The sequence below is a fragment of the Pezoporus flaviventris genome, unplaced genomic scaffold, assembly GCF_033815535.1.
Source record: "Pezoporus flaviventris isolate CSIRO_AGI_PZ_B2104156 unplaced genomic scaffold, CSIRO_AGI_Pfla_v1 ptg000013l, whole genome shotgun sequence".
Classification (NCBI taxonomy): Eukaryota; Metazoa; Chordata; class Aves; order Psittaciformes; family Psittacidae; genus Pezoporus; species Pezoporus flaviventris.
In genome coordinates this window covers 4,120,856-4,134,884 of record NW_026892561.1, presented here as the reverse complement: position 1 = coordinate 4,134,884, position 14,029 = coordinate 4,120,856, and the positions used below count along the sequence as shown (strand labels likewise).

Below are 14,029 nucleotides of genomic sequence, written 5' to 3'. Positions count from 1 at the left end.
TTGATTTGGCCTGGGGCATGTTTCCCTTCCTTAGTACAGAGATTAATAGAGTTTATGTCCAGGATAAGCCATTAAGATCTGTTATTCTGACCTGTGACAGATAACATGCACGTGTACTTGGTATTGTCCTTTATTGATGAATAATATATTATTAATCTATGGTAATGGCTCTGTGAGCTTAGCACAGATGCTTTTATGCGTGAGATCATTTGAATTTAAGTATTACTGAGGTATTTATTACATACAGTACATTAAAACTTACTCTCATTTAGAAGCCATTGTGTAGATATTTGTGTGAGACCATCAGAGTAAACAGCTGCCTCTGCATACTGGAAGGTCATTTCTGATCATTTTTCCACCAGAGATTTCTTAAGTCATCTTCTTTCTCCTGTTACCTGTTCATGACCTTTAAGATATTTCCATAAGCAATATTAGTGTGGTACAGGGCTGTAGGGTTACAGGTTAATTGTAGAAGAGATGTAATTTTATGTTTATTAGTAGTTCAGTTCTAAGAGAAATATACTCTTACTTTGCAGTATGCTAACATTTGTGTTGATGGAGATAAATTACGATGTTCAGCTAAGTCCTATTTTGGGGTCTGTCTTGCTTAGCCCTGCAAGCAGCAGTATCCATAGAGATGCGGTTGCCAGCAGTCGAGATGTACACATGTTGATTAGTGTTCCCTAATTGCATTTACCAGTGTGTCTTCATTAAGGTCCTGTTGAGGACAGAGCCTTAAAACATTTTGGTTGTGGCATGTGTTTTCCTAAAGCATCCATTCCTGCCTATTATAAGCCTGTCTTTGCATGAAAAATGTATTGGCAACATTTTCAGAAGAACTTGCAGCTTAGGAGCTGAAATCCTATTGCGGTGAACATTAATGAATCTGAAATTGCTTAAGGGCTGCTGAAAATCATAGCTTTTGTTTCTAGAGCCTCAGTAGAAATAACAGCAGCGGGGGGTTGGGTGTTCCTAGGCTTCACAGAGAGCTCTGCTCTGTCCTTGCTTTGCTGTGCCTTCTGGTAAGTAGACGTTTTTAGGTTTCAGTATGGCTTGTAACGCAGCTTTCACTGTCTAAACTCTCGGGTTGCAAATGATTCTAGATTATTTTCTTAAAGGGAAAAACAAAGTGGAATTGTGACAGGTCTACAGCAGCTGAAGACTTGCAGCTGTCTCCTTCTTACATGAACATGTACGTACCCGTGGGAATCTGTGCGTCAGCACGCAGTGCAATATATATATTCCCAAGTCAGTAATATAATTCAGTTACAGATTAGTAATATGTAGCTCAGTAATGTACTCAGTAAACTAAACAAGTAGGTAGTGATTAGGAAACAAACTCTGAGCTAAAAATAAAATTCAGAAAGTAACCAAAAATATAAAAAGACTTTCACAATTTCCTTTGCTTTCATTTCGCTGTATTTTTAGGCTGTATGTCCTTTAGACTGGGGATCTTAGCTGTTGATCTCTGCCATGCTTTTGTATTGTTATTATCTAGTATCCAGGCTTTTGAGAAACCCTCTCCAGTCTTTCAGGGTTTGCTACATATACTTAATGTTTTCAGTGGTGGTTTGGTTTTTTATCACCCTGCTAGCACAGATTTTACATGCTTTCTTTAGTCACTGTCCCTCTTTTTCAAGAAGGACAAGGCAGTCTCTGGAAGACCACTTGCCTTTGTGGTATCTGCCTAATAAAATGAAGCCCATAGAGGAAGAGGATGTTTCCATCCCATTTTGGCTTGGCGCACCAATCAAGGAAAGATCTAAACTTCTTGGGATTGGTTTTCTTCCAGACTCCTGTAGTCTTCATATACATCTTGTAAGAACAAATAGTAGGTCCAGGTGAAAATCCAGGATTGAATAAGGAGCAGTCCGGAATAGTGAAATAAATGAAGTAAAGCCCTTGTAAAATTGTAGGTACAGAGTTGCGTGGTGTGAATTTGGCAGAAGTAGAGGGGCAATTGAAGAGGAAATAGATGTTCCTTCAGAAGGCAGAGCCTGACCGTGTTGCCTTTGTTCCAGTACAGACCTTTGAGCGTAGGTGGCCAGTGACCCCTGGGGATGCGGCTAGGTGGGAGCCATTGATGGCCATGTCCCAGTGCAGAAGTAGGACACCTCCCTGCCAACAGCCTTTGTTATTGTCCGTGCATGTGGGACAGAACAGGTTCTAAGAGGTTTTAACCACAGATAGTTGTGTAACCTGTGCAATAAAGTGGGAACGCATCCGTTTTCCTCTCCAGGTGTTTTTGACATTCGCTTTCTCCAAAGCTGTGTTTGAGTGGTGTTTGAATGCTGTGAAATCAAGGCTGTGTTCTCCCATATCTTCATATGTAAATTATGCTTAGTGGCAGAAATGGTTGCAGGCACATTCTGGTGAAACCAGTCTAAGTAAAGCGCAGAACAGCATGCTGCCTTTCTAGAAGTCAGTTTGTCTTAGTGAAAAGGATAACTCATTTTATACAGGCATAGCAGGATGCCTCCGTGGTCATCACTTAGTATACTGTTTTTCCTCACTTATGGCTTCATTAGTGCTGTTGAGCACATTTGCTGTAGACTTCCATAAGATGTTTGGAGAGCACTGAATAGCCAAAACACCTCTGAGGTTTCAGACATGCGTAGTTTCTCCATAGTCTTCACAAGAGGCGGTGAAGCTGGAAACAGTGATTGAAAATGAAGTCTAGTAGAAGTTCATAAAGAATCTGAGATACTGTGAGTTGGGGTTATACATATGATAGAGCTATAACCATATTCTTCTTCTGGAAGAGTGTTTTTGTCCTTGGAAATGTGCAGTGCAGCACTTCTAGCGTGCTTCCCAGAAATTGCAGTGCATGGAGTGCTTGTCCATGCATCTGCTCCCCAGCCCTGTGTGTTTCCTCTGGGCTTTGGGGAGTGCTGAGCTCTGTGTCTGGTAATTGTAGTTCTCCTCCTTCCATTTCTTGTCCCCAGAGTTCCTGCAGGAAGAGTAAGAGACCATTTGAAGTGTGTGATACGATGCCTTTATTCCTATCTTGTGTGTGGTTACTGGACTTGTAGTTCAGAGAGTGATTTCTTCTGCTGATACTTAGTAGTCATTGGTGTTGAAAGGGTTGTGGCTGATTTTGGTGTCTCCTATTTTTTTTTCACCACTCATTCCCTTTTGTCCTTGAAATCAAATGCAGAACTGCCGAGTCCATACTTCATGGAAACAGGAGACACATTTATGTGAAACTCTCTCTCAAAAGAAAATGCAGTTTGGTGCATCGTTATGCTGTTTTGCTTTCTGAAGAAGTTGTTAGGAGTGGTGACCTTAATCTCTGGGCCAGGTTTGAGGGTATGGTGTTGTGTTATGGAGCTGTCACAGCTTACTGTGTAACTTCAGCAGTTTGCCTAGATGCTTTCCTCTGGTTTGATTTTTTCCCTTCTGCAAAACTTGAAATAAAAATAACAGGTTTTGCCTTTCTATTTTTTGTCACTGTGTTTGGTACAGTGGCAGTCACTGCCCTTACTACCCATTTGTACAGCATCTAGCACACTTGGTGCTGGTATCAGTTATATCCTTCAGGCACTGCTGTGATAACAAGTAATATTGCCAATAAACTTTGCATTCATTTCACTGCAGATTGGGGACAGATATTTTGTTTCAGCATATTCACGCAAAAGCCTCTAATGGTCTAGATCTGGATAAATGTAGCTATTAAAGAAAATAATTTTCCTCCTTTATCTCAACTGGAGCTTGCCTCTTAAAATGAATGCATTTGTTGTCTTCTCCATTTGGATCACTTGTGTGCTCTGTACAGTTATCACGGCCCCCATAAGTGTGAGCTTGTTGACAGTGTTTGAACACCATTTCAACCGGAGTGCAGTGCTGTCTGAAACCAGGATTTTGTAAGAAGGCTCTGTCCCAGGGACTGCTAGCTTTCTGAGCTGTATCTGCATTTAAAATACTAAATATGACTTCTACTCAAAGGAAGGTAAAGGTGGAGCATGTCAAAATATGGAAGATTAGATAATGATTTCGTTCCTGGGATATTGGATTTGCCTCCAGGCAGATTGACTCTAAAGTTTCATTTTCCTCCTTTATTTCATGTTCGTGATGTATTTATTAGGTAAATAATAGCAAATCCTAGCTATGCGGTACATAAGCTTTAATAAAAATGTAATTGACAGTGAAATCTGACAGTTGTGTTACAGAGAAGGGAACCTGTACTGGAGCTGCACACTGAGCATCATTTGCTTCTCCTAAGGTCACTTTAGAAAGAAGCCCATCCAATGTGTGTGAGGTTCAGGTGCACCTACTTCTCCCTCTGGCTGGAGTTACATTTTTGAGCTGATGAATACTTAAAATCACTGTATTTTTAACACCCCTATGGGAAGACAACATGATCTCTCCTGAAGATTTTATAATCCAGTGCCTCATTCTGCAAAACTGTAGAGATGTGCTTAATCCCCCTCCAAGTGAGAAGCTGCACCAGAAAAGGGAGCAGGGGCATGCAGTGGCTGGTCCAGGGCTGAGGGACCCGAGCTTGGATCTGTTTGTGGGTTCCACACCTATGGACCAACCTTCTGGCTTTGGCATGGCTGGACATGTACGGATCAGCAGATGGTCGGGTGAATGGATGAGTCAGCTCCTGCAAATGGGGTTTTCTTCACCTGAAGAGAAGTTCTTGTGGGACAGACTTGTGCTGTGCTGACTTCCATTCAAAAGAGCAGATAAGCTGGGAGTTAAAGGCTGTTTCGCATTATAGAAGGAAAACCTTTGTGAATCTACATTCATTTTCTTTGAGAGGTTTTGTTTGTTTCTCCTTTTGTCATCATTGTTGAGGAGATGGCTGTGGGACCTCTGCCATGGCACCATTTGTTTTCACTTGTAAAAGCAAACAACTTGCAATGCTAATTAAAGAGCTTTTTTTAGATAAAGTAAGAGCTTTGCATTATTTATCTAAATTCTTTTTTATGGGAGAATGTTCCGAGTTTGTTCATTAATGAGCACTTAGAAATAATATAAAATTAGACCTCATGAATTCTTCATGAAGTGTAATTTACCATGATCATTTTTCTTGGCATTTTAGGTGCTGTGAACAGTTCATCATTCATAGATAACTTTTTTTAACTTCGAAGTCCTCAAAATGGGGATGTCTGCATGAGCCCTCCCGTTCTTATAATGTTATTCAGACTTTGAGTTTTAGGAAAAGATTGCTTGTGGTATGTTTAAAAACACTTCAGTGCTTATAAATAACACTCTTATGCTTTTTAATCGTTACTGGGTTTTTTTCCATACATTTCAAATTCATTTCTGTTTGTTGTAGAATATGGGCAGTGGCGTATACGTCATTAGGATAACAAGAATGGGTGTTCATTTGCTGAATACAAGCTTCTTTCAGTGTATGTATGTGACAGTCTCTCAGTTCAACATGCAGACCTTCTTTTAGATTCCTGAGAGCAAATTTTGCAGATATAAAGCATGAATATTTACATTTATCGAGCCATTGGCTATTGCTTATGCATGCAATAGGGAGATAAGACTGTCTTTAGTCTGTGGGTAGTTCTCTAAATGATTCATTAACTGTGCTTTGTAATGGTAGATGGATGTCACATATTTACTGTAATAACTGAAGATTAATGTCAGTTACTCCAGCTTGTTTAAGCATTGTAATAGTTGTGTTTATAGATACAGGTATTCTTTGCATTATTGTTGAAGCTAGTAGTTCAGCAGGAATAAATTGGAATTAATTGAATTAATTGTAAAACAAAATAATGAAGCTATAACAGAAGTATTTCTGAAACATTATTTGTGATGTAGGAGTTGCTATAATGGATATTTGTCGCTGATATTTTGTAGGAGGGGTTATACCAAGCCTTTTGGTAAGCAGTGTTTTGCAGAAACTGGCAAAGCTTATGCTGTCTTCCTGAGCAACAAAGCATTTCTTTGTGAAATCTGTCAAACTAAAATACCTCGTACTTTGCTGATACATTACCATAGTGAGAAAAGTAGTACACCAAGAAGTCATTTTTAAAAGCAGCAGTCTGATGAAATACATCCAGAAATTGAAATATGGGTTGCCTTTAACTTACAGAATCGCAGTCTTTAAGTTCTGTCACAGACAGTATTTTTTTTTTTCTCAATGTTCTAAAGATAGAATATTCAAATTATCGGTGGCTAAATTATCAGTGTCTATCAACAGTAACTGCAGCTTATTCTTCTTCAGAGATACTGCTATCCTCTGTATAGAACATGGTGATGCAGTATTGAGAGTCTGGCAGGTTGTTGCCAAAAAATGAGAAACAAAACCCCAAACCCAAAACAAAATCCCTCTTTATCCCAGTAGCATGTGAATGTCATCACACATGACGTTTGCACTGGTATATTTCGAGACCAGTAGTAGCTGCCTAAATTGGGTCAGAGAAGATATACAAAAGCGGAGGGATGTTGCTAATTTTAAGTGGCATCTGTAGAGGTATAATATTAATCTTCAAGGGATAAGAGTATATTTTGTTTTAAACAAATTGACTTTGGGGTTAAGTCACTGTTGGATTTTCCACCTTTGTTTTGCCCGTATCCAGAGAAGCCCTTGATGAGTTAGACAGACTTACAGCCTCCTTAAATATTTTTGTAGAATTGAATTACAACCCAATACTTTCATGTGTTAGAAAATGTTATTACCAGTAATAAAAGCATAATGAAAGTTAACTGTGTGCCCAGGTAACCAGAGCATCTCTTTCAAAGATGTTCGTATTGTGATACAGGTACTGAATTAAAAAAACCTATATCTTAGGGTTGTGGATAAAAAAAAAAAGGCAGCAAAATGGCATGTTGAAATTTAGTCTTTGAATAAATAATGTTGCTCTTATGTAATCTGCTGCCTGATGTGGGATCAACAACTACTTAATATTAAAACCAGTCATCAGCAATAAATGTCCCAGTGCATGCACACTGAACTCTTAACAGTGGATATGAGCTTCAGATGTGTAGGGGAGAGGGCAGAATGTTTGGAAAGGAGAGCTAGGGCTTACCTTTTTGTTACCATCAATAATTCCAGTGTTTACTAGTGATGTGGATCAGTATGTACATCTAAAATAAGTGTTATCCCTTTGTGCCCCTAAGAACTTCGAATGCAAGCTCTGGTGCATATCTGCCTTTGCACAAAAATCACTCTGTAAATGGAGACTTAAAATTATGCAGTAAAAAAAAAATTATATATAAAATACCTTATCGGAAACGTATTTAGTAATTCTTCAGCATTTGCCTCTATCCATCATATCTTTATATATATAAATATGCATAGCAAATCGATTTTCAGTACCGTACAACTTTGCAATAATTTGAAGAGCAAATAAGCGCCTTGATTTTCCTTTCTAATATTGAAAAAATCAGGAAAACCTAATTGGTGTTGAGTGAGAATAACTGGGAGAAAACCTGGCACCTGGTGCAACATTAGTTTGTGCCAAGATATTTTGATGAAGTATTATAGGAGGAAATCTACTTGTTCAAGAACAGATTTTTACAGAGCAGCTTAATGTTCTGAATGTGCTAAATTATCTGAGTTGAATTCTGTTTGTTTGCTTGGTGTGGAAGGTAAGCATGCTGAAAATGTAACTAAAAAGCATTTGCAAAGTGCGTAAGTAGGACACCAGCCAGTTCCAAATTTTGTCTTCTTTCACAGATTTTAAAAGATCCAACGTTATTGTTTATTGTGGGGGACTATAGATAGCTTTTGTGTCTGTGGCTAATAATAGACGATGTACCTTCCTCAGTGCGCTGTGCTAAGTCCAGCTTCTGCTGTAACTGAAACCAGTGGTGTGGTATGCATATCGGCTTTAGGAGGGGCAGGATGAGCCCCTAAAATTGTGGTTTACCTTGTGGGGTTCTTATGTTGGAAAGGATATGGTCAGATGATTTTAAATGTGCATGGGAAGCTGCAGTTAACTGTATCAGCTGCTTCAGTCATCTTCTGACTACGTTTTATTATCAGAACTGGAATTTTCCCCCCAGTTTTAATCAAGTGGATGCCGATACAGCATACACAAGCACACAGTGCTCTGCTGAAGCACATTAGCCTTGGGGTGCAGAACCCCAGCCCTGCAGTGGGCTGTTGGCAAAGCTCAGAGTTGGCATCAGTGTCCGCGGTGGGGTCACGGAGGTGCTGAGATCAAAGGATGCTCTTCCAGCTGGAATCCCGAGCTAACCAGATTTAGCAGCATCTGAACCGTTTAGTAGTATGTGTGAATAAATACATGTATGAAATCAGGCTGAGAAAAGGAGGGATGGCTGATACTGGGTAAAAGGGAAAGTCTTGAAGGAAGGGTGTGTGGGGCTGGTACAGCATGACAGAGATGTCAGCAGTGCTGGGTGCCACGTGGCTGGTAAAATTGGCAGGGGGATTCTGGTTTCGATGTGCTGATTTCTTTCAAGAAGTTGCTATTCCTGCAGCATTTATTTTCACAATGATTTTGCTGCGTTGCTTAAGGCCTTTCTGTTAAGTGTAATGTGGAAAGGTTTCTTTTCGTTTAAAACCAGGTTGGCTATTCCTGGGTTCGGTAATAAAAATAAAGGTAATTCAAAACTTGCTTCCATTGATGAAAAGGGGACTGTTTCCTAAATGTGGCATTAAACTAACACTGGAGCATTTCCGTTAAGAAAAATAAGTAAATAAAAATAGAATTAACCAGAATATGACCTGTTCTGTGTGAGCCTCCCTCATGCAGTTAATTTTAGTATAGACACCCCCTTTTTGGTGTGTGTTCCCCCCCCATCCTCCTGATTTGTAGGCCTAATTTGTCACAACATGTACCTCCCTGGATTTAAAAAAGAAAGCAAATTAAGACTTGGGTAATTACAATAATTACAGGATCGGATGAACACAAGGTTCAGTGTGTGTGGTGTCTTAGCCCTCAGTTCTCCCTGTTTGTCCCTGTCCCTGGGCAGTGCAGTCTCTTGCCCAGAGCATCAGTTTGCATTATTGACTCGGAGTCTTTGATGGAGAGAGGGTGAGCCCATCTGAGGGATGCTCTTCGATACGAAACACCAGTGTAGCTGCACATCGCACGCTCCACAATAGACAGCAAAAGCCACCATTTGGATTGCTTTAGTTTACCTAGATTTGAGGCCAAGATGATGTCTGAGGCTAAGATGATGTCCTTCCCTTGTCATCGCTGGTGACAGAAGGCAGGCTGGAAGCCATAGTAGAGGTATATACCTCCTATAGAGAAGACTTGAAGTACCCATGTTTTTTCTGCTTCCTTTGTCTGCTTGCGAGGTTTTTGGATTTAAACTTGTATTCTGCAGATAAACATGCAGGCAGCTTTACTCACGTGACTGGTGGCACTGGTGACAATGGGGCTACTGTCTTGCACGCACTTTGCTAAGCTGGGTTTCTTTTTTGTCATTTTTTTGGAAAGGTCTATTTGAGTCTGTTCAGTGAAAATTGGGAGTTTCACATTTCCAGATAGACGTGCTTCTTAAAATCCCAGCCTGCGCCTGATAAAGCCCATCTCTGATTAAACCTTTTTGATTCCAGTAAATATCTGAAGACCTTTGTATCTCTGAAGATTGCAAATCCAGGGCTTTATTATTTAAAGAGGTGTCAGTTCGTTAGTGAAAAATATAACTGGAGAATATAGGTCATCACTGGAACTGGTAAATGGTATGTCTTGGGACACTGAGTTTATTAATTGAAAGCAGTCTGAATGACAACACATTGCAGATTGACTGTGCCTGGTTAATGTTGTTGTCATTGCACTCTGTGATACAGTTATTAAATAGGTAAAATATTTTACCTTTTTATATGGAGCCATACACTTACTTCATCTGATTTAATGGAACTGTAATTTTAATTATGATTATTACCTTAAATTATAATTAAATTTATGTGGTTTAAATTTACATTTGTGAAAATGGCTGTGTGATGAAAGCAGAAATCAGCTTCGCATTAACAAAAAAAGAAGGGTTTTTTAACTGCATCTTAGTATATGCTCACAGCCAAAGACTAGCATGACCTACTTTGCAACAATAACAGAGGAATCAAGCCGGGTTTTTTTGTTGAAGTATCTAAATTGGCCATGAATGCTACCTACTCATTCGTTTGTAAGTATCTTTAAAAATAGCTATTGTATCTATGAAACTTAAGGGTTTTTTTTCCTCTTTTCGTTTTATTTTCATGTAGATAATTAGCACCATGGAGCCTCAGGTGTCGAATGGCCCTACTTCCAATACAACCAATGGACCCTCCAGCAACAGTAGAAACTGCCCTTCCCCCATGCAGACAGGGGCTGCTACAGATGACAGCAAAACCAACCTCATAGTCAACTATTTACCCCAGAACATGACCCAGGAGGAGTTCAGGAGTCTCTTTGGGAGCATCGGTGAAATTGAATCCTGCAAGCTCGTGAGAGACAAAATTACAGGTAAGCGCTTCATGATGTTATCCTCGTGTGCATCAGGGTCAGTTTACATCTGGGGTCAGCAGAACCTTGGTGCTTACATTGCAGGTGCTTAGCACAGGGAATGCTGCAGATACTGTGGTAAACCTTTAGTTTTCAGTGGTAGAGAAGAGCTGTAAGAGAAGACCCTTGTCTTTCAGCCTCCATACGGATCTGAGGGGAGGTATGAACATTGCCAGCCTTCGTGCATGTGACACATCGTGCAGCTTCTTGCCGCAGAGCTCAGAGGATGGCATTACCTTCCTGATCCTTCTGGATTTTATTTAACATTAACTTGTTGTAAAAGGGTAGTCAGCTGATCATTCCTAATTCTGACTACTGCCTTTGAACCTCACCATACCTTCATCAGAATTTTGCTTATTAGAGCTGTGAAGTGAGGATGGTTCTGCATGCCCATCACGGTTTGTGTACCATGGTGCTCTGCACAGCAGGGCTCTGTAGTTGGGTACCACTGCTCTGGTTTTCATTCTGACATTTGTGGGTATTTGGTAATGAACTCTGTTCCCTGAAAACACTTCAGTTTGCCGTGATAGTTTCCCACGTGAAACAACACCCATTGGTAAGGTGCCTTCAGAGTAAGAAAAGCCTCCCCTTACAGATCATATCTCAAACAGGAGAAATGTCTGCACTACCACTAGAGGAGGTGTGGACAGGTGTAGCCTGCTCTGTACCCTTGCTGCCTCAGCCAGGGATTCACTGATGCACAAGAAGATGATAGGATGAACAGTCAGCTTTTATAGCTTGCTTTATAGGTTAGTTTTATAGGTTGTGTGTCTGCTTGCACCGTAGGTGGGGAGCAGCTGAAATTTCACTGCTGTTCAGTGCATCACCAGTGCTGTTATGTTTAGCACAGAGAGCAGCAGCCTTGGGAAGGAAAGGGTTCCAGAAGAGGAGCTCTCTCCTCTCAGATGCACTCCTGGCCGCTTGGGTGTGCACTCTGGAAAGAGGCCCCATGTAAAGATGAGGAATTCAAATGCAAATCTTCATACCTACTTCCGTAACAGCCTGGCAGCTGTTGTTATTGGCAGCATTAGGAGGATCTGCTTAATGCTTTTAAACATGCAGTGCTTCTTTTTTATTTACTTCCTGACATAGAGCAATGTTCTGGTGAGCACAAGGCACATAACAAATGGCAGTAGCTGCAGGGCAGCTCAAGTTCTCAGAACCGTAGTCCGGCAGAGCTTTCTTCAGCACATTGACCATGATGTATCTATTTCAGTATCTCTTCTGATTTGGCCACAGCTTCAGGGGTGTTAAAAGGAAGATTGAAAAATGGAATTGACTTTTATTTATTCTTTAGGTGTTTTCCTACTTAAAACCCAATTGCTTAAGCTCCCACTCCAAAATTTGCCATGTAAATAACTGAAGTCCTATTCTAACTGGCCAAGTATCATAGTGTGACATAGCAACCTTGATATCTGCCACCAGACCAGTTTAGCTCCATACCATTGTTCTTCTAGACTGAAAATAATCTGAGGAATTAAATTGTAGGTTACTTCAGTTATTTCAGACAAAAGTGAATACCTAACCCTCATCTGGAGGAGGCTAGTGTGCCTAGCTTGAATTTTGATCATGGCAGGTCCAGTGTTTTGTGAGCTTTATTGCTTTTCATATCACTCAAATTCATGGTGGTTCCCTTGCAGTATAGTTTCAAGACTTTAAATATTGTGTTGTTTTCAGGGAATTGGCTGTCTTTGGACAGAGAGCCATTACTTCATCAGCTAGGAACAGTATTCTTTTTGTTTCATTCCATCTCCAGGCTTTTGTTTCTATATTTGAAGATGTGAGAAGTTCGCTATATGATTTTCAGACATTTCTTGAGTGGTTTTTTGCCTGTGCTTTTTCTTTCCATGCAAAGTGTGTAAATCTTCACGATCAGTAAAATACTTTAAAGAAATCATTCTTTATAATAATTGGATGCTTTGAGGACAAAAGAACCATATTCACAAAGGAAATTCACCCTTCAAAGTCTCAGTGCCATTTCTGAAAACAGAATTTAATCTGCCAGGGTTTTCAGGCCTGTTATCAAGGCATTGTGCAACATTGCTAAATTTTAGGATGCGTGTTCATTCCTCACATTGAATTCCAAGTTAGCAAATCGAATGTGGTCCTCTGCCAGACGCAGTCCGTGTTTTTAAAGGTTCTTAGAACATTAACAAAATGGAAATGCACTGAGGTCATACCCAGCTCATCTTTCCGGATCGTCATGTAAGTGTGTTCTTCATTAGGCTCTCTGAGATTTTATGGGTGTTATTGGGAGGGGAGGGGTGGAAGTATGCCAGTAGCCTGTTACAGGGATGACTGGTTTCTCAGGGGTGTTCTGCTTTTTCATCCTTACTAAAAATCATTGTAGATGTTCTGACAGAGAAAGCTGTGTTACAGAAGAAACAGTAAATTCTTACGCTATTTTTGCTGAACTGGTGGAAGTCTGAAACAGTTTAGGTTTCATCTGAAACAATTTAGGTTTCGTCTGCTTTGGGGTTTTTCATTGTTTGTGTTCAAAACTTTGGTTTTTATACATCTCACCTAAGTGTGCACTGTTGCTGTGTGCCTCTAGCCAAACACTGGAGCTGTTTCCATTAAAAATGTGGGTTGTCTTCATAGATAGTAGATTTGTCTCCTCCTTGCTAAGGTAAAATATCAGGTAAATCAAGGAAGGCCAGAATAAAAAGATTGCTTCCAGAGAAATAGAGAAGGTCATAAACCAAAAAAAAGTCATTAAATAGTTACCCTGGCATAAACCATATTAGAGAATCTCAAACGTATTTCTGGGGCTAGATAGGATTGAATTGCTTCATGGAAAAGATTAGATTTCCCCTGTCCTGTTAAAGAATTGTACAGATTTTTGTGAAATAATGCTTTGGCTCCCTAAGTACTGTGTTTTTTCCAAGGGGTTCAAAGCTAAACAAGATCTTCTAAATATAGAGAGGATCCCTTTGAGAGGTTTTGATCTGAACTTTTGTATTTATTTTAAAATCGATTAAACAATGTGTGTCAGGAATAATCTGCCCCGAGTCTTTCTGCAGGCTTAGAACAGTAGTAGGGTTTTTGAAGGAAATGGATTCGTGATGTTACCCCTCGCTTTGGAAAGACACATACTTAAACAGGCATATTCCTTTACTAAAAAAATATGCTAATTTGGTAGTACACCGTACTGAGTTGAATAGGAATGACAGCTTCTAAGACAGCCTTTAATTTGGTATTCAAAACCAAAATGGTAAACTTCGGTTTTGTTTGGTAGCTTCTGAGAACAGGCAGGATATACAGTAGCATTTTTGAAAGATGCTAATGACTTGAAAGAGGAGATGGAAGTCAGGCATACATTTTAATTGTGGGGGAGGGGTTGCGATAGGAAAACAGGGTTTTTTTCACTGCAGAGATTTTAAGGGAACGAGGCAGGGAAAAACAGACTGAAGATAGTTGCCTTCATTTGGCAGGGGTGTTTAATAAAAGCAGAACTTGTGGTTGTAAAGTGTGCTTATTAAATTCTTCATTTACACTACCTAATTAATTCTAGCATTTTAAATTAACAGTGAAACTGGTCCCTGCTGTACCATTTCATAGCTACAGCATATTTCGCCCAACAACCCAGTTGTTCAGGTTTAATCAGCTGC

At 39.9% G+C, this 14,029-nt stretch overlaps 1 protein-coding gene across 11 annotated transcripts in view; it reads left to right on the top strand.

Annotated features, from left to right (window-relative positions):
• ELAVL4 (ELAV like RNA binding protein 4) overlaps window positions 1–14,029 on the top strand; it is an 81,891-nt gene that overhangs the window by 29,766 nt on the left and 38,096 nt on the right. For all 11 annotated transcript variants that reach the window (XM_061451299.1, XM_061451295.1, XM_061451292.1 and 8 more), the window contains exon 2: window positions 10,139–10,379. In XM_061451299.1, the coding sequence (XP_061307283.1) occupies window positions 10,151–10,379 (229 nt within the window). In that variant the 5' untranslated portion in view covers window positions 10,139–10,150. The remainder of the gene's footprint in view (window positions 1–10,138; window positions 10,380–14,029) is intronic.